Genomic DNA, 18,201 nt, shown 5'->3' on the forward strand with positions numbered 1-18,201 from the left:
TCCTGAGTGCTGGACTTTGTTTTTATAAGCAGGGTCTCACTCTAGCCTAGGCTGACTTGCAGCTTACTCTATAACCCCAGATTGACCTAGAACTGTGTTCCTTTTTGGCCTCCTGTAAGTGCGAAGGGTTTATAGGTATGAACCATCATGCCCAGCTGCATTTGGAATCCTAATATTGAGATTCTAAATACAAATAGGAATGCAGGAAATAGCATTTCTCTAAATCTGGCTTGTTCTGTTTCTAATTCTGAGTATCTTTTTGCCTTTCCTCCCTCCCTGCTTGGCAGGTAGGCAAGTTGCACACAGTGGAGCTAAAGCAAGCGTAGTTGATGGGACTCCTTTAGTTGCAGCACCCTCTTTAAACGCCACAACTGTAGTTACGACAGTTTATCAGGAGCCCATTATGAGCCAGGGAGCAGCTCTTAGTGGTGAACCTTCAGCTCTGACCAAGGAAGAAGAAAAGAAGCAGCCGGATGAGGAACCCATGGACATGGTAGTAGAAAAACAAGAAGAACCAGAACACAAGAATGACAATCAAATTCTCACTGAAATTGTTGAAGCTAAAATGGCAGAGGAATTAAAGCCAATGGATACTGATAAGGAGAGTATAGCTGAATCAAAGTCCCCAGAGATGTCCATGCAAGAAGACTGCATTAATGATATTGCTCCTATGCAGACTGATGAGCAGACGAATAAGGAGCAGTTTGTGCCAGGTCCAAATGAAAAGCCTTTGTATACTGCAGAACCAGTGACTTTAGAGGATTTGCAATTACTTGCTGATCTGTTCTACCTTCCTTATGAGCATGGACCCAAAGGAGCACAGATGTTACGGGAATTCCAGTGGCTTCGAGCAAATAGCAGTGTTGTCAGTGTGAATTGCAAAGGAAAAGATTCTGAAAAAGTGAGTATGCTCAGTATACTTCAGAGATTCTTTATACCTATGCTGTGATAATATGGAGGAGAGAGAACTTATTTAGGGTTTCACTGTAGCCCAGGATGACCTAGAGCTGGCCTCAAGCTCAGTGGTGATCATACCTTAGGCTCTCAAGTGCTAGGATTACAGGTGTAACCCAACAAGCTTGGCTGGGGAGATGGCTCAGCAGTTAAAGGTGCTTGTTTGCAGTGCTTGCTGGCCCATGTTCTATTCCCCAGTACCCACATAAAGCTAGATGTACAATGTGATACTATGTCTGGAATTTGTTTACAGAGGTAAGAAGCCCTGTTCTGCTCATTCTCTCTCAAAAAAATTTTTGTTTTCTTTTTAAATTTCAGCCAGGTGTGGTGGTGCATACCTTTAATCCCAGCACTCCGGAGGCAGAAGTAGGAAAAGCACCATGAGTTCGAGGCCACCCTAGGACTACATAAGTGAATTCTATCTAGGTCAGCCTGGGCTAGAATGAAACCCTGCCTCAAAAAACCAAAAATAGGGCTGGAGAGATAGCTTAGCGGTTAAGGTATTTGCCTGCCAAGCCAAAAGATCCTGGTTCTATTCCCCAGGACCCACGTAAGCCGGATGCACAAGGGAGTGCACGCATCTGTAGTTCATTTGCAGGGGCTGGAGGCCCTGGTGCTCCCCTTCTGTGTCTCTCTGCCTCTTTCTCTGAAATAAATAAATAACATATTTAAAAAAAAACCAAAAATAAAAAAATAATTTCCATGTTTAAGAAAAATACCTGTAAATAGAAAGAAACAAAATGGGTGCACCAGGGGCCTCTAGCCACTGCAAGTGAACTACAGATGTATGTACCACTTTGTGTATCTGACTTTGCATGGGTACTAGAGAATCAAATCCAGGCAATCAGGTTTTGCAGGTAAGCACCTTAACTGCTGAGCCATCTCTCTAGCCCTTCATGTTTTTTAAACTATGCTATTTATGAGGGGGGAGAGAGAAGTAGAGAAGGAGACAATGGCTTGTCAAGGTCTCTTGCCTTAATAAGTGAACCAGATGCATGTGGCACTTTGCTGCTTGCTTTATGTGGGTACTAGGGAATTGAACCTGGGCTTGGTAGGCTTTACAAGCAAGGGCCTCTAACTGCTGAGCCATCTCAGCCCTATGTATATGTTTTTGTTTTGTTTTAAGACACATTCTCACTGTAAACTCAGGCTTTCCTGGAACTCATGTAGCCCAAGCTGGCCTGGCATGCTCCCAGCCATTGCAAAGGAACTCCAGGTGCCTGTACCACCCTATGCTGGCTTTGTGTTTATACTGGGGAATTACTGGCTTTAGGGGAAAGCACCTTAACCACTGAGCCATCTCTGCAGCCCTAGAAGATTCTTAAATGAGTATACTCATAATTGGCAGAATGTTGGTCATATTTTAGCTTCTGTGCTTTAAAGTGACCAAATCTTCTACCTTTTATTCCTTAGTTTGACTTTCAAGTTAGAAATGAAGGAAGGAAGCCAGCCTTGGTGGTACATGCCTTTAATCCCAGCACTTGGGAGGCAGAGGTAGGAGGATTGCTATGAGTTTGAGGCCAGCCTGAGATTACATAGTGAATTCCAGGTCAGCCTTGACTAGAGTGAGACCCTACTTTAAAATACGAAACAAAACAAAGAAATGAAGGAAGAAGTAAGTGTTAATAAGGGCATATTTAACCTGGTGTGGTGGTGCATGTCCTTAATCCCAGCACTTGGGAGGCAGAGGTAGGAGGATTGCTGAGTTGGAGGCCACCCTGAGACTGCGTAGTTAATTCCAGGTCAGCCTGGGCCAGAGTGAGACCCTACCTCAAAAAAACAAAAAAAAGGGGGGTGGAGGGAGCATAAAAAAACGTTTGGGGAGCTGGGCATGGTGGTACACACCTTTAATCCCAGCACTCAGGAAGCAAAGGCAGGAGGAGGAGCGCTGTGAGTTGGGGGCCACCATGAGACTACATAGTGAGTTCCAGGTCAGCCTGGGCCAGAGTGAGACCCTACCTCGAAAAAAAAAAATAGTTTAGAGAGACACACTATTTTTTTACTTATTTGAGAGAGAAGCTAGGCTAGCAAAGTCTGAGGGCCCAGGTTCAGTTCTCCAGCACACACATAAAGCCAGATGAATGAAGTGGCTCATGCATCTGGAGTTACTTTGCAGTGGCAAGAGGCTCTGACAAGCCCATTTCCTTTCTCATTGTCTCTCCTTGCAAATAAATAATTAAGTAATAAATAAATTTAAAGAAAGAGAGAAGCACTAAACAACTCCAGACAAACTCCAGATGCGTGCACTAGTTTGTGCATCTGGCTTTACATAGGTACTGGAGAATTGAACCGAGCTTGATAGGCTTTGCAAACAAGTGCTTTTAATCACCGTACCATTTTCACAGCTGGAGACAAACTAATTGCTTATTTTTTTTATTTTTATTTATTTATTTGAAACTGACAGAGAGAGAGAATGGGCGCACCAGGGCCTCCAGCCACTGCAAACAAACTTCAGATATGTGTGCCCCCTTGTGCATCTGGCTAACGTGGGTCCTGGGGAATCGAGCCTCGAACTGGGGTCCTTAGGCTTCATAGGCAAGTGCTTAACTGCTAAGCTATCTCTCCAGTCCTAATTGCTTATTTTGAGTTAACACCATTGGTTCATTAATGTTGAAGATACAAGCTTGAACAACTTAGCTTGTAACTTTTAAATCATTGTTATTTTTGTGTCTGTCTTTTTTTAAAATTCTCCATAGATTGAAGAATGGAGGTCACGAGCAGCCAAGTTTGAAGAGATGTGTGGGCTAGTGATGGGAATGTTCACCAGGCTTTCCAATTGTGCCAACAGGACAATCCTTTATGACATGTACTCCTATGTTTGGGATATCAAGAGTATAATGTCTATGGTGAAGTCTTTTGTACAGTGGTTAGGTAGGTGCACCAGAAATAATCTTTATCATCTATATTGTCCTTAAACAAATTATCCCATAGGGAGAAATACATAAAAAGAATTGGCATATTTCCAAATCTTTTTTAGTTCTTTGCTTAGGTTTTGTTCTGAGGTAGATACTATTGAAGACTTAAGATGCAAGCCTTAATTACCTTGAACATATTAATTTTTCTCCCTTGGGCTAATACATCATATCTTGACAATGTGTTAGAAAGTACTGACTTTAACTTGCTCTGACTGAATGCTTCCTGGATGGAACCTTATATACCACCCCTGCCTGATTTGGAGATACTCTATGAAATGTGACACTATAAGCTTTCTGCTGCTTGCTGTGTCTTGATACTGTGTTTAATAGAACAACTACAGAAATGACCCAAAGGGCCTGGCAAGAGGAAGCCATCCTCCAAGCCCTGTGCGCATGCGAGCTTTAGTGCAAGGCTATTCTGGTGCTACTCGGTATTAATTCACGTGACTTTTTCTTTGTCTCCTACCAAGTAATTGGTTTTAGCAGGGGATGGAAAATACAGTCTCCTAAAACTGCTTCATTCAATGGACTTTGGTATGCTTTGAAAATGTTTTTTTTTCCCCCAGTTCTGGAAATTCTCAAATTTGGTAAAAAGCACCAGCATGGCCAAGTTTCTCCAGGGACCTCATTTCATTTTCAGGTTTTCAACCCAGCTCTAAGAAATACGTAATGGATATATAAATAGCACACAGCAGGCAGCAAAGCTGACTGACATGTCACAGTTTTCATAGTAGTCATAAATGCTGTGATGGGCTTCTTGGTCTTAGTTGTAAAATACATGACCTAAAACACAGTGAGCTACTGACTAATAAGAGTTCTCCATTTCTGCCCAATATACCTTTGAGCTCTTGAATATTAAAAATAGTCCCTGATTTTTCTATACAATATAGAACTGTCTGTGGTTCTTACATATATTATTATAACAGAGAGATGCTTATCCCTCTTGTTAAAAAGCTCTAGGAGAGCTGGGTGTGGAGGGGCACACCTTTAATCCCAGCACTCAGGAGACAGAGATAGGTGGATTCTGTGAGTTCAAAGCCACCTGAGACTACATAGGGAATTTCAGGTCAGCCTGGATTAGAGTGAGACCCTACCTCAAGGGGGAAATTACAAAAAGCCCTAGGATAACTTGGTGTGGTGGTGCATACCTTTCATCCCAATATTTGGAAGGCAGAGGTAGGAAGATATCCTAAGAGTTGGAGGCCTAGGTCAGCCTGGGCTAGAATGAGACCCTACCTCAAAACCAAAACAAATAAATAAATAAATATTTAGGATAACTGTTAAAGGTGGAAGAGGGAGACACCTTTCTTTTATGTTCAGGAAAAATCTGTTTTGGTTGTTGGATGAAAACATTTGCCTTCTAGGCTCTTAACCAGGGAGTTAAAATGAATCCTATAAGGATTTACATCCTAAATTACTAACAGTTTTGAGCCTAATATCCAGATTATCGAGCTTGAATATATCACTTAATATATTTGATATTTATGGTTCAATCCCCAGTAATACCAAAATCAAATTTAAGGATTACTAACAAGTAAACTTGGAGTTATATGATATTATTTCTTTTTATTCTCATGCTGTCACTGTATTATGCAATTCTGGGGGCAGTTTTCACAGTTTGTACACTAACAATATCAGAGCACCTTAGAAGTTTTAAAAAATCATCTTGGCAAGAGGGAAACCCTACTCGAAAAACTAAAATAAAAAAAAAAAATCATCTTGGCCTCCACATAGCTATATGCTGTACTTACAAGAGGGAAAGTATCTTCATAATTCTGTAGTAATTCCAGGGGGTTGATGATTAGAACCCTTTATTTTCTTCCTGTCTCCACTCCAGCTGGCATTCAGTCCTTTAAAGAATGTGGCTATGCAGTACTTTTGATTACTAACGACTTCTATTATCTTCTTCCCCATTGTGTACAGATGGGAGAATCCTCAGCACAAGTGTCTACTACTATTGGATGGACAGCGGCAGATGTTCACAGCGCGTCATGATTAATTAGTTTAAATTGAAAGGTTCTATTTGTGAGGTAGCTCAGGTAGAAGTAAGGGCCATAGGCATGAACTGAAGTCACGTTTGCGCAGCGACTAAGGCATTAACCATGTTTTTATTTACACAGCTCTTCGTATATGCAGCTTTTTGATTGTAATAGTTGGAAGTGCTAGTTATGTTGTAGTCTCAAAGTAGGGGTAGGGGAAATTGGCTGATCTTAAAGTTTGAGAAGTACAGTTTCTTCCAACAGTGTAAATCACACTGAATTATGAAATGGGGCAAGTTCTCTTTATATAGTCTAAATTTTTGGCCCATTTCATATCTACAAATACTACATACTGTTTTTTTTTTGTTTTTTTTTTTTAATCCCTCTACCCTTAAAATACGACAAACCCAGACATGATCTCTTAATGGGCCTGAATTGTCAATAAAAAAATTGGTTTGCTTTGGGACTGTCTGACTAGCACACTATATCTTGTACTGATGAGACTGTTAACTTGAACAGGAGGTAGAATGCTGTCTTCCAATGGAAAAGAACTATATTGCGCTGCTATATCTTGTCAGAAGACGAGGCAGGTGATTTTTATTTGGTTTCCAAACATTCTATTAATTATTAGCTTTATTGCCTATAAGATTGGGTACATGCTGACCTTAAGTACTGACTTCTGGACCTCCAAGCCTGTTTCATGGCATGTGTTCTGTGCAAAGATTATATGGCTGATTAGAGGAACCAGTAACTGTCATACTTTAAGGAAAAGTATGGTTGAGCTCTGGACAGATTAGAAGCATTAATTGGCTCTCCTTAGTTTTCAGAACCCGTCAGACTATCATAACTGGTCATGTCTGAATTCAGATTGTCCTTGTTCACACATTAATTGGCTCTCCTTAGTTCTCAGAGTCTGTCATGTCATAACTGGCAATATCTGAATTTAGATTCTTTGTCCACAAAAAGAAAAAAAAAAAACAAGTTTCTCAGTTTTCATTTTATCAATTAAATTTTCTGCTGACCTCAGTTTTCTGACAAGATTACCCTCCCCCTCCCTTTCCTGTATCCTTCCTCAAAATGTAAAATGTGACTTCAGACAGGTTTAAGTCAATTCCTTCATGGGCTGTGATAATAAGATGTTTCATCTGACTCATTCACTTCAGTTTCATGATAGAGCAAGCTTGATTTATATGGCTGTTATTTAAGGACTATATAAACAACCCAGATAAACTTGAGACTTACTTTCCTTCTAATTAAAAAGAACTAGTACCAGTGGTTCTTATTAACCAGAGGAAGTAACAAAAGTATTAAAATGAAATTAAAAAAAAAAAACATTATTATCACAGCCTTGCCCTGAAACCCTGGATTATGATTGTTAGAGAGCTATTTCCACAAAGTGTTTGTTAGTTTGTTGGACATTTGAGACCCCAGGAAATCCCCTTTCTCGTAACGTTCTCCGCTTGGATCTGATCTCAACAGGGTGTCGTAGTCATTCTTCAGCACAGTTCTTAATTGGAGACCAAGAACCCTGGGCCTTTAGAGGTGGTCTAGCAGGAGAGTTCCAGGTATCAATATGAATTCACAACTGAATTGACATTTTCTTTGTTTTATGAGAAACCTTATGTTGCGCATCAGATGGCTGGAAGGATTGGTCTGCCGAAGGCTTTCTAGTCCCAAATTCAATTTAGTTACATAGCCGGATTTTAAATCAAATTTTCCTCCTCTTTCACAGTAATTTCTGAAGGAGATGCTGCCAATCCCCCCGCGCCTGCGAAGCGCAGCGGCTCTAGGTGTACACTTCACATTGTTTCTTTGCAGGTCGCACAGCATTTAAATCTGCGCCCGCAATGCACAATGCGCGCATGCTTGTCTGCCAGTGAAAACTCCATGAGCAAAAAAGATGATTAGTCATATAAGTGAATGGTAAAGGCTTTAGAGGATATTTCCCCAAAAATAGTGTTTGAAAAAAATACTGTATTAGTGAAACACAGCATACAATATTTTTGCTGTTGGAATTTGTTCATGGACTTTTCGGGTGCTCTACTTTTCTCCCCCCAACAGGTGCTCTGCTGCGCACAGCAAACTGAAGCGCATTGCTTTGGGGATAAGGCGTCTCCTGGACAGATAACCCTCTTCAGACCAAACCTCTCCTCCTGACATTCTGTTCTGCCATCTTGTAGTAGAAAGATGGTCTATTTAAAATGGGGTTTTTAAAACAAACATATGTCATAATTGGAATAGTTTTTTATTGTTTTTATCATAAATTTAAATCTTATTAATATGCCATTGAAACTGTAAATCAGTTTGGATAATTTCTATTCAGAACACCCCCTCCCTGAGCAAAGAGGTGTTTGTATTAGTAAGGCATAGCATACCCTCTTCTTCAGGTCTGCCTGCAGTACCAGTTAATGTTAAGTTGGTAATCTGCAGTGCACACTCATTTAAAGAAATGGATGTCTTCCCAATACTAATCCATCTCCTTTTTTCCCTTCCTACAGCGTTTGCTGCCAATTGATGGGGCAAATGATCTCTTTTTTCAGCCACCCCCACTGACTCCTACCTCCAAAGTTTATACTATCAGACCATATTTTCCTAAAGATGAGGTAATTGTCTATCAACTTGGTATATGATTATGTGTGCATTTGAAACTTTCACTTGAACTCTGGTTAAAGTTGTTTAAAAGATCTCTTCTGTGTTTTAGAATACAATGTTCCTTTCTTCCCCCCTCTTCCTCCTCTTTTTTTTTTTTTTTTTTTTTTTTGAGGTAGGGTCTTTCTATCCCAGGCTAACCTGGAATTCACTCTGTATTCTCAGGTCTTCCGTTTTTTCTCTCTTGTCCCGGAGATCAAACACAAGGCCTATGAATTCTAGACAAGCTCTGTACCACTGTGTTACAACCCTGTATTAATCAGTTTCTGTTGCCATGCCACAATACCTGGTGAAACACACTTAAAGAAGGATGTGTTTATTTTGGCTCATGATTTTAGAGATTGGAATTTGTTGTCAGTTGACTTCATTGCTCTTGGGTCTGGTTTGTGGTAGTATATCAATCTGGCTATCATGGCATGCATAGCAGAACAAAGCTGTGCTCACTGCATAGCCACCAGGAAGCAGAGTCAGGGCTCTGGGATAAAATGTACCCTTCAAAGGCATGTCCCAAGTGACCCACTTCTTTCAACAAGGCCTCTCCTAGATTTTCTACCACTTCTCAACACTATCAGCTGGGGACCAAGCTGTGAATACATGGGCTATTGGGGGACATTTCATATGAAAACCATAAAAACTTAGCCCTTAAAATACCAACTGAGCCAGGCATAGTGGCACTCGCCTTTAGTCCCGAGGCCAGCCTGAAACTACATAGTAAATTCCAGGTCAGCCTGGACTGGAGGAAAAAAAGGAGGGGCAGGAGGCTTAGAAAGATGGCTCAGCAGTTAAGGTGTTTGCAAAGCGTAATGACCTGGGTTCAGTTCCCTGGTGTCTACATAAAGCCAGATGCACAAAGAGGCACATGACGTCTGGAGTTTGCTTGCAGCTGCAGGAGACCATGGCATACTCATTCTGTATTTCTCTTTCTGCTTGCAAATAAATAAAAACATCCTTAAGTTAAGGAGTTAAATTCCTATGCTCTTTTCATTTTCTCCGTATGTATTAAATATTTAAGTTCCTTAGTTGGTTTTTGTTTTGTTTTTCTGAAGCAGGGTTTCACTCTACTCAGCCTGACACAGAACTCACTCTGTAGTCCAGGTTGGCCTTAAACTCACAGTGATTCTCCTACTTCTGCCTCCAGAGTACTGGGATTAAAGGCATGCGCCTCCACACCTGGCTAGAGCATCCATTTAAAAAGTCAGATGGAGCTGAGGAGCTGAGGACATAGTTTTTAAAAAGCAAGCCTGACAACATGAGTTTGGATCCTCAGGACCCACATTAAGGATGTGTCACACTAGTATCTGCAATCCCTACATGCCTGTGGCAAGAAGGGAAGCAGAGACAGGTAAATCCTGACACTTTAACAGACCAGGTACCCTGGTAAAACAGCAGTGAACAGAGAGATTTGCCTCAAAAACATGGTTGGGAGCTGGGAAGATGGCTCAGCTTCTAAAAGCTCTTGCTTGCAGAGCACACAGTAATTAAAAAGAAATACAAGAAGGCCGGGGCCTCTAACTCAGTGGCACAACACTTTCCTAGCATGGCCCCAGCCCTGGATTCTACTCCTAGCACCACAAAAAGCTGGTAATACAAAAAGTCACATGACAGCTGATGTGGGTGGTTCAGTTTTGTAATCTAACACTTGGGAGGCTGAGGCAGAATTGCTGCAAGTTCAAGGCCAACCTGAGCATGAGACTGTCAAAAATATATTAAATAAGATGTCAAATATTGAATTTGAACTATAAAACATTTATTGTGCCTAAATGATTCGATATTCTTGACCTATGTATGTATAATTCTCAATTTTTCTATTGTAACATACCTAATGGCTAGTGATCAGCTATTTGTGTAGAAAGTATCAGGTTTAAAGTATTGTGGAACTGTGGTTACCTTATAGAAGTTAATGAATTGATCCCAAGCATTTAACTCTAGCACTCAAGAAGCTAAGGCCAGAGGATCTAGAGTTTGAGGTCAGTTCGTGCTACATAATAAGATCCTGCTACACAGACAAAAAAAATTGGGCTGGAGAGATGACTTTGCTGTTAAAGGTGCTTGCCTGCAAAACCTAAGGAATGCCGTTCATTTCCCCAGTACCCATGTAAAGCCAGATGCACAAGGTAGTGTATGGGTCTAGAGGTTGTTTGCAGGGGCCATAGGCCCTGGCATGCCCATTTTCTTTCTCTCCCTCCTTCCCGCTCTCTGTTCCAATTTTTTGTTTTGTTTTGTTTTTTGAGATAGTTTGATTTTTGAGATAGGCTCTCACTCTAGCACAGGCTGACCTGGAATTCATCATATAGTCTCAGGGTGGCCTCGAACTCACAGTGATCCTTTTCTGCCTCCTGAGTGCTGGGATTAAAAGTGTGTGCCACCTCACCTGGCTTCTGCTCCATATTTTAAAAGATTGACTTACTAGCTTTTGAGTCCACGACATAAAAATGCCACCTCCTGTAATATTTTCTGTGTTGATAAAAAATGTGCTTTTTTCCCTGATTTTATCGATGTTATCCAATGACTAAATCTCAGTGAATAAAGTTTTAATGCTTAAACTGTGGCCTTGCATATACTAGGAAGCACTCTACCACTGAGCCTCACACCCAGTCCAGTACTTACTGAAGCAGAAGTGATAGTTGTATTTATTAATGATAGTTGTATTTATTTTTCTTAGAGGTGATACTTCTGACAGGCCATTTTGTTATTCTCTCCCCAGACTAACTTAAAAGTGTGTGTGTGTGTGTGTGTTTTAATCTGTTTATGAGACACAGAGGGGAAGAGACAGAATGGGTGCACCAGGGCCTCTAGCCACTGCAAACAAACTCCAGATGTATGTACTACCATGTGCATCTGGCCTGTGTGGGTACTGGGGAATTGACCCTGGGTCCTTAGGTTTCATAGGCAAGCGCCTTAACTGCTAAGCCATCTCTCCAGCCCTCCCCCACCCCATTTGCAAGTAGAGAGACACACAATGAGAATGGGTGTGCCAGGGTCTCTTAAATGAACTCCAGATGAATGCATCACTTTGTGTATATGACTTTAAATGGGTACTGAGAATTTGAACTGGAGTCATTAGACTTTGTAATCCAGCACTGTAACTGCTGAGCCATCTCGCCAGTCCTTTTTAAAAATATTTTTAAATTTTTATTTATGTATTTTAGAGAGGGAGCGAGAGTAAGGAAGAAGCAGAGACAGATGGGCGCGCCAGGGCCTCCAGCTACTGCAAATAAACTCCAGACACATACACCACTTTGTGCATATGGTTTTCATGGGTCCTGGGGAATCAAACCTGGGTCCTTTGGCTTTGCAGCCAAGTGCCTTAACCACTAAGGTATCACTTCAGCCCTTTTTTGGTTTTTGAGCTAGGGTCTTTCTCTAGACTGACCTGTAATTCACTATGTACTCTCAAGCTGGCCTCGAACTTATGGTGATCCTCCTACCTCACCTTCAGGAGTGCTGGGATAAAAGGCATGTACCACAATGCCCTGCTACAAGGCTGGTCTCTAACTGGTTTTTTCAATACATTTATTTGCTTTTGACACTTTTCTTGATGTGTGCGCCTAACTGTACTGTATTTTCAGGCTTCTGTGTACAAGATTTGCAGAGAAATGTATGATGATGGAGTGGGTTTACCTTTTCAGAGTCAGCCTGACCTTATTGGAGACAAGTATGTGACACCTGTTTCAGTTGTGGTATAAACATGTCATAGCAACTTTATCAGGTTGAGGGGGAGGTATTGACCTGGAAGAAGTATTTTTTTCCAGGTTAATATTAGTAAGCTTTGAAAATTAGTGTGTGTACATTTCCCTTTTATGTTTATATACCAGAGGTAGTTTTTTGAAGTTACTATTGAAGTACATTGAGAGTTTCTATGACTGACTAATGAACTTAGTGTTGGTAACTGAGAAGCTCACTCTGATTTCTTTTCATCTGAGCAGGTTAGTAGGAGGGCTGCTTTCCCTAAGCCTGGATTACTGTTTTGTCTTAGAAGATGAAGATGGCATATGTGGTTATGCTTTGGGCACTGTAGATGTGACACCCTTCATTAAAAAATGTAAAATCTCATGGATCCCCTTCATGCAGGAGAAGTACACCAAGCCAAATGGTGACAAAGAACTCTCAGAGGCTGAGGTAGTACACTGCTTTATAATTGTACTTTGCTAATGGGTTTGCTTTATTTATGTTTATTTTATTGTTTTTTTAAGGTGGGTTTTCACTCTAACCCATGTTAGAATTCAGTCTGGAACTCTCGGAGTTTACTTTGTAGTCCCAGAATGGCCTCGAACTCAGGAAGATCCTCCTACCTCAGCCTGAGATTAAAGGCATGTCCTACCATGCCCAGCTTTTCTTTTATTTAATTCTTTTTCTTTGTTTGTTAGGGGTACAGTCTTGTTTTGCTGTAGCCCAGGTTGACCTGGAATTAACTATGCAGTCTCAAGCTGCCCTCAAACTCACAGTGATCCTCCTACTTTTGTCCCCTAAGTACTAGTATTAAAGGTGTGCTTCCATGACTGTCTCTCTTATTTCTTTATTTGAGAGAAAGGGTGGCATGCCTGGGCCTCTAGTCACTGCAGGTGAACTCCAGATGCCTGTGGCCATTTTGAGCATCTGGCTTTTTGTGGGTACTGGGGAATCAAATCAGGTTGTTAGTCTAGTCTTTGCAGGCAAGCACCTTGACTGGTGAGCCATCTCTCCAGCGGCCCCCGCCGCCCCCCCCCCCCCCCCCCCCCCCCCCCGGCTTTTGAGCTAGGGTCTCACTATGTAGTCTTGGCAGGTCTACAGCTCATTGTACACCAGGCTGGCCTTAAACTTGTTGGAATCTTTTTTGTGCTTCGATTACAGACATACACAGTCAAGCAAAGACTTTTAGGTATTTTTGTTGTTTTGTTCTTTTCAATGTAGGGTCTCATTCTAGCCCAGGATGACCTGGAATTCACTTTGTAGTTCCAGGCTGGTCTCTAATTCACAGTGATCTTTTTTTTAAAAAAAAAATTACTTATTTGCAAGCAGAGAGAGAGAAAGAGAGAAGAGAGAGAATGGGCATGCCAGGGCCTCTAGCCACTGCAGATGAACTCCAGATGCATGTGTACCTTGTGCATCTGGCTTACGTGGGTCCTGGGGAATTGAACCTGGATCCTTTGACTTCACAGGCAAATACCTTAACGGCTAAGCTATATCTCTAGCCCCACAGTGATGTTCTTCTGCTTCTCAAGCACTGGGATATAAAGTGTGTGGTACCTTCCCTGGCTAGCCAAGCTTTTTTTTTTTTTTTGCAAGCAGAGAGAGAGAGAGACACAGAATGTGGATATACCAGTGCCTCCAACCACTGCAAACAAACTCCAGATGCATGTGCCACTTTGTGCGTCTGACTGTACATGGGTACTGGGGAATTAAACCTAGGTTGTTAGGCTTGACAGGCAGGCACCTTAACCACTGAACTATTTCTCCAGTCCTAGACAAACCTTTTGTAAGTGAAAATGCTTTATCTAGATTTATAAGCTAATTGAATTAGTTCTATGTATGGTTGGGAAAACTAAGTACTGGATCCTATTTTTCTTTTCTGTGCTGAATTACATAGATTATATATGTAATTTTTATATATACACGTTTATATACATCGGATGGGGAAACCTGAAAGTTAATGATTCTGAATTTTTCAGAAAATAATGTTGAGTTTTCATGAAGAACAGGAAGTATTGCCAGAAACTTTCCTTGCCAATTTCCCTTCTCTGATAAAGATGGATATTCACAAAAAAGTAACTGACCCAAGTGTGGCCAAAAGCATGATGGCTTGCCTTCTGTCTTCACTGAAGGCTAATGGTGAGTACATCTTTATAGAGTTTGCATTATTTGGGCAGGACTATACTTTTTAAAAAATATTTTTATTTATTATTTAACAGAGAAAGAGGGAGGGGGAGAGAGAGAATGGGCACGCCAGGGTCTCTAGCCACTGCAAACGAACTCCAGACGCTTGTGCCCCCTTGTGCATCTGGCTAACATGGGTCCTGGGGGATTGAACCAGGGTCCTTTGGCCTTGCAGGCAAAAGCGTTAACTGCTAAGCCATCCCTCAAATCCCAGTACTTTTTTTTTTTTTTTTTTAATTTCTTTGAGACAGGCAGAGAGACAGAAATAGGCAGATAGGGAGAAAGAGAGAGAAAATGGGCACACCAGGGCCTCCAGCCATTGCAAGCGAATTCCAGATGCTGAGCCCCCTTGTGCATCTGACTTATGTGGGTTCTGGGGAATCGAACCTGCGTCCTTTGGCTTTGCAGGTAAGCACCTTAACCACTAAGCCATCTCTCCAGCCCAAGACTATAAAATTTTTTATTGACAACTTCTATACTTACAGACAACAAACCATGGTATTTCCCTCCCCTCCCTTGCTTTCCCCTTCATAACTGCTGTTTGTCATATCCCCTCCCTCTCTCCATTAGTCTCTCTTTTAATTAATTTGTGATGTCATCATCTTTTTCTCCTATTGTGAAGGTCTTTTGTAGGTATTGCTAGGCAGTGTGAGGTGGTGGATGTCAAGGCCAGTTTCTGTCTGGACAGATATATGTAAGGAGTGGTACCCTTCCTTTGGCTCTTAACATACTTTCTGCCACCTCTTCTGCAATGGACCCTGACCTGAACCTTGGAGGGTGTGAGATGTTTCAGTGCTGGATACTCTTCCATCCCTTCTTTTAAGTACTGTGTTGCCTTTTAGGTCATCCCAGTGGTCATCGCCATCTGAAAAGGGAAGCTTCTCTAACCACAAGTGAGAGTAGCAGTAGTATATGACTATGAACATTAAGTATAGTGCTTTCAGGGGAGTTTGGTAAGAGTAATATATGCATTTATCCAGTCAAGAGCAGGCTTCATACCCCGAAGCCTCATGATCTCTCCTACCATAGGCTTTTGATTCGGTTTTCAGTACCAGGCATGTGTAGAGCGGGCTTTCAGTCCAATTAGAGAATGGTTGGTTTTCCCCAGAGCAGACATGGCACTATTGCACTCGTTTGGTCATTGGCCTATCTGGCCAAACTTGAAGCTTCCAGTGTCAACTGTTTTCACCGCTGATGACTTCTGTCTCCCATAAGGCTACATACGGTGCAACTTTTTCCAGCTTTCGTTTGTCTGGGCTACAGGGAGGAGGTATTCTGGTCAGCACAAGCTTGATTTCTCAGTGAGTGCTGCTCAGGCATATGAAGTCTTCAGCAATAGGGTCTTATCATCTCTTTCTCATGGGAAACCAAGGGCCTTGGCAATAGCCTGTAATGTTTTGGAGGCAACAGGGACCTCCCTGGCCAACAACTCACTGGAAAGTATCCCATCCCTGGCACTGAAAATTTTCTAGTAACAATCTGTGGTTTCTGGATGTACCATTATTTAAGCAAGTAGATTTTCATATGTCTTACTCAGAATATCTTGAATTTTGATAGACCCTCCCCTCTTTCTTTTATACAATCTCTTCCCCTGAACCGGTTTAGGCCTTTCCCTTCCCTGTAATCTGTTCTTCTACTTACATATATACAATACTATCCCCTTAAGACCTTCCCTCTCCTCTTTCCCTTATAGCCTTTTTCTAGCTTATGGGCTTCTGTTACTGATTTTTGGTTCCAGATCACACACAAGTCTATACATTTGTAGCTAGGATCCACATAAGAGAGAGAACATGTGACATTTGGCTTTTTGGGCCTGGGTTAACTTACTTAGTATAATAATCTTTTCCAGATCCATCCATTTCCCTGCAAATTTCATTTTTCTTTACTGTTGACCAAAACTTCATTGTGCCAATACGTTGAAGAGTTTCCCCTACCTTTTCCTGTAGCAATTTCAGAGTTTCAGGTCTAATATTAAGGTCCCTGATCTACTTGGATTTGATTCTTATGCACTTGTTGAAAAGGCTGTCTTTTCTTCAGTGAATATTTTTGTCAAAAATCAGATGGCTGTAACTGCCTGGATTAACATCTGGGTCCTCTTTTCTGTTCCACTGATCTACGTGTCTGTCTTTGTGCCAATACCATGCTGTTTTTGTTACTATGGCTTTGTATGTAGCTTAAAATTGGGTATGGTGATACCACCAGCCTTATTTTTGTTGCTGAAAATTGTTTTGGCTAGTCTAGGTTTGTTTTTTTGTTTTTTGGGTTTTTTTGTGTGTGCTTCCAAATGAATTTTAGGATCATTTTTTTCTATTCCTGTGAAGAATGCCATTGAATTTTGATGGGGATTGCATTAAATGTGTAGATTGCTTTTTTAAGGTTGACATTTTCACATTATTGATTCTTCCAATCCAAGAACATGGAATGTCTTTCCATTTCCTTGTGTCTTCTGCAATTTCTTGCTTGAGTGTTTTAAAGTTCTCATTGCAGAGGTCCTTCACTTCCTTGGTTAAGTTTATTCCAAGGTACTTTATTTACTTATTTTTTTGAGGCAATTGTGAATGGGAGAGATTACCTGATTTCATCCTCTGCATGTTTGTTGTTAGTATATAGGAAAGCTACTGATTTCACTGTGTTTTATTTTGTATCCTGCTATGTTGCTAAAAGTGTTTATCAGCTCTAACAGTTTGCTGGTAGAGTTTTTAGGGTCTTGTATGCATAGAATCATATCATCTGTAAATAGTGACAATTTGATCTCTTCCTTTACAATTTGTGTCCCTTCTATGAGTGTATCTTGCCTTATTGCTATAGCTAAGACTTCTAGTACTATATTAAATAAAAGTGGGGACAGTGGATGCCCTTGTTTTGTTCCTTAATTTAGTGGAAAAGTTTCAAGTTTTTCTTAATTTAGTATTATGTTGCTGTAGGTTTGTCATAAATAGCTTTTATTATGTTATGTTCCTATTATTCTCAGTTTCTATAATACTTTTACCAGGAAAGGATGTTGGATTTTGTAGAATGCCTTTTCTGCATCTATTGAGATGATCATGTTATTTTTGTCCTTAAGACCATTTATATGATGTATTACATTTATTGATTTTCATATGTTGAACCATCCCTGCATCCCTGGGATAAAGCCAACTTGGTCAGATTGAATAATCTTGTTGATAGATTCTCGTATTCTGTTTGTCAATATTTTGTTGAGAATTTTTGCATTTATGTTCATGAGGGAGATTGGTTTGTAATTTTCCTTTTTTGTTCTCTCTTTGTCTGGTTTTGATATGAGGTTGATACTGGCTTCATAGAAGGAGTTCGGTAAAATTCCTTCCTTTTCTATTTTATAGAAAAGTTTGAGAAGCAGTGGTGTTAAGTTCTTCCATGAAGGTCTGGTAAAATTCACCAGTGAATCCATCTGGGCCTGGGCTTTTTTTAGTTGGGAGACTTTTTATAATTTTCTGTATCTCTGATCTCTGTACTTGCTAGAGGCCTATTTAAGTGGTTTATCTCATCATGATTTAATTTTGGTAGGTAATATGAATCAAGGAAATCATCCATTTCTTTCAGATTTTCAAACTTAGAGGTATATAAAGTATGACCTTGTAATAGTCTGAATTTCTTTGTTATCTGTTGTAATGGTGCCTTTTTCATCTCTAATTTTATTAATTTTTGTGTCTTCTCTCATTCTTCTGGTCAAATTTGCTAAGGGTTTATCAGTCTTGTTTATCCTTTCAAAGAACCAACTCTTTATTTCATTGACTCTTTGGATTTTGTTTGTTTCTATTTCATTAATCTTTATTATTTCTTCTTGTCTACTGATTTTTGCTTTGCCTTGTTCATTTTCCAAGGCCTTAAGG

At 40.6% G+C, this 18,201-nt stretch overlaps 1 protein-coding gene across 2 annotated transcripts in view; it reads left to right on the top strand.

Moving 5' to 3' along the window:
* Oga (O-GlcNAcase) overlaps nt 1-18,201 on the top strand; it is a 62,131-nt gene that overhangs the window by 35,342 nt on the left and 8,588 nt on the right. For both annotated transcript variants that reach the window (XM_045146582.1, XM_045146575.1), the window contains exons 10-16: nt 288-901; nt 3,651-3,825; nt 7,328-7,413; nt 8,347-8,451; nt 12,067-12,152; nt 12,424-12,616; nt 14,146-14,305. In XM_045146582.1, coding sequence (XP_045002517.1) covers nt 288-901; nt 3,651-3,825; nt 7,328-7,413; nt 8,347-8,451; nt 12,067-12,152; nt 12,424-12,616; nt 14,146-14,305 — 1,419 coding nt within the window. The remainder of the gene's footprint in view (nt 1-287; nt 902-3,650; nt 3,826-7,327; nt 7,414-8,346; nt 8,452-12,066; nt 12,153-12,423; nt 12,617-14,145; nt 14,306-18,201) is intronic.

The sequence above is a fragment of the Jaculus jaculus genome, chromosome 1 (assembly GCF_020740685.1).
Source record: "Jaculus jaculus isolate mJacJac1 chromosome 1, mJacJac1.mat.Y.cur, whole genome shotgun sequence".
NCBI lineage: Eukaryota > Metazoa > Chordata > Mammalia > Rodentia > Dipodidae > Jaculus > Jaculus jaculus.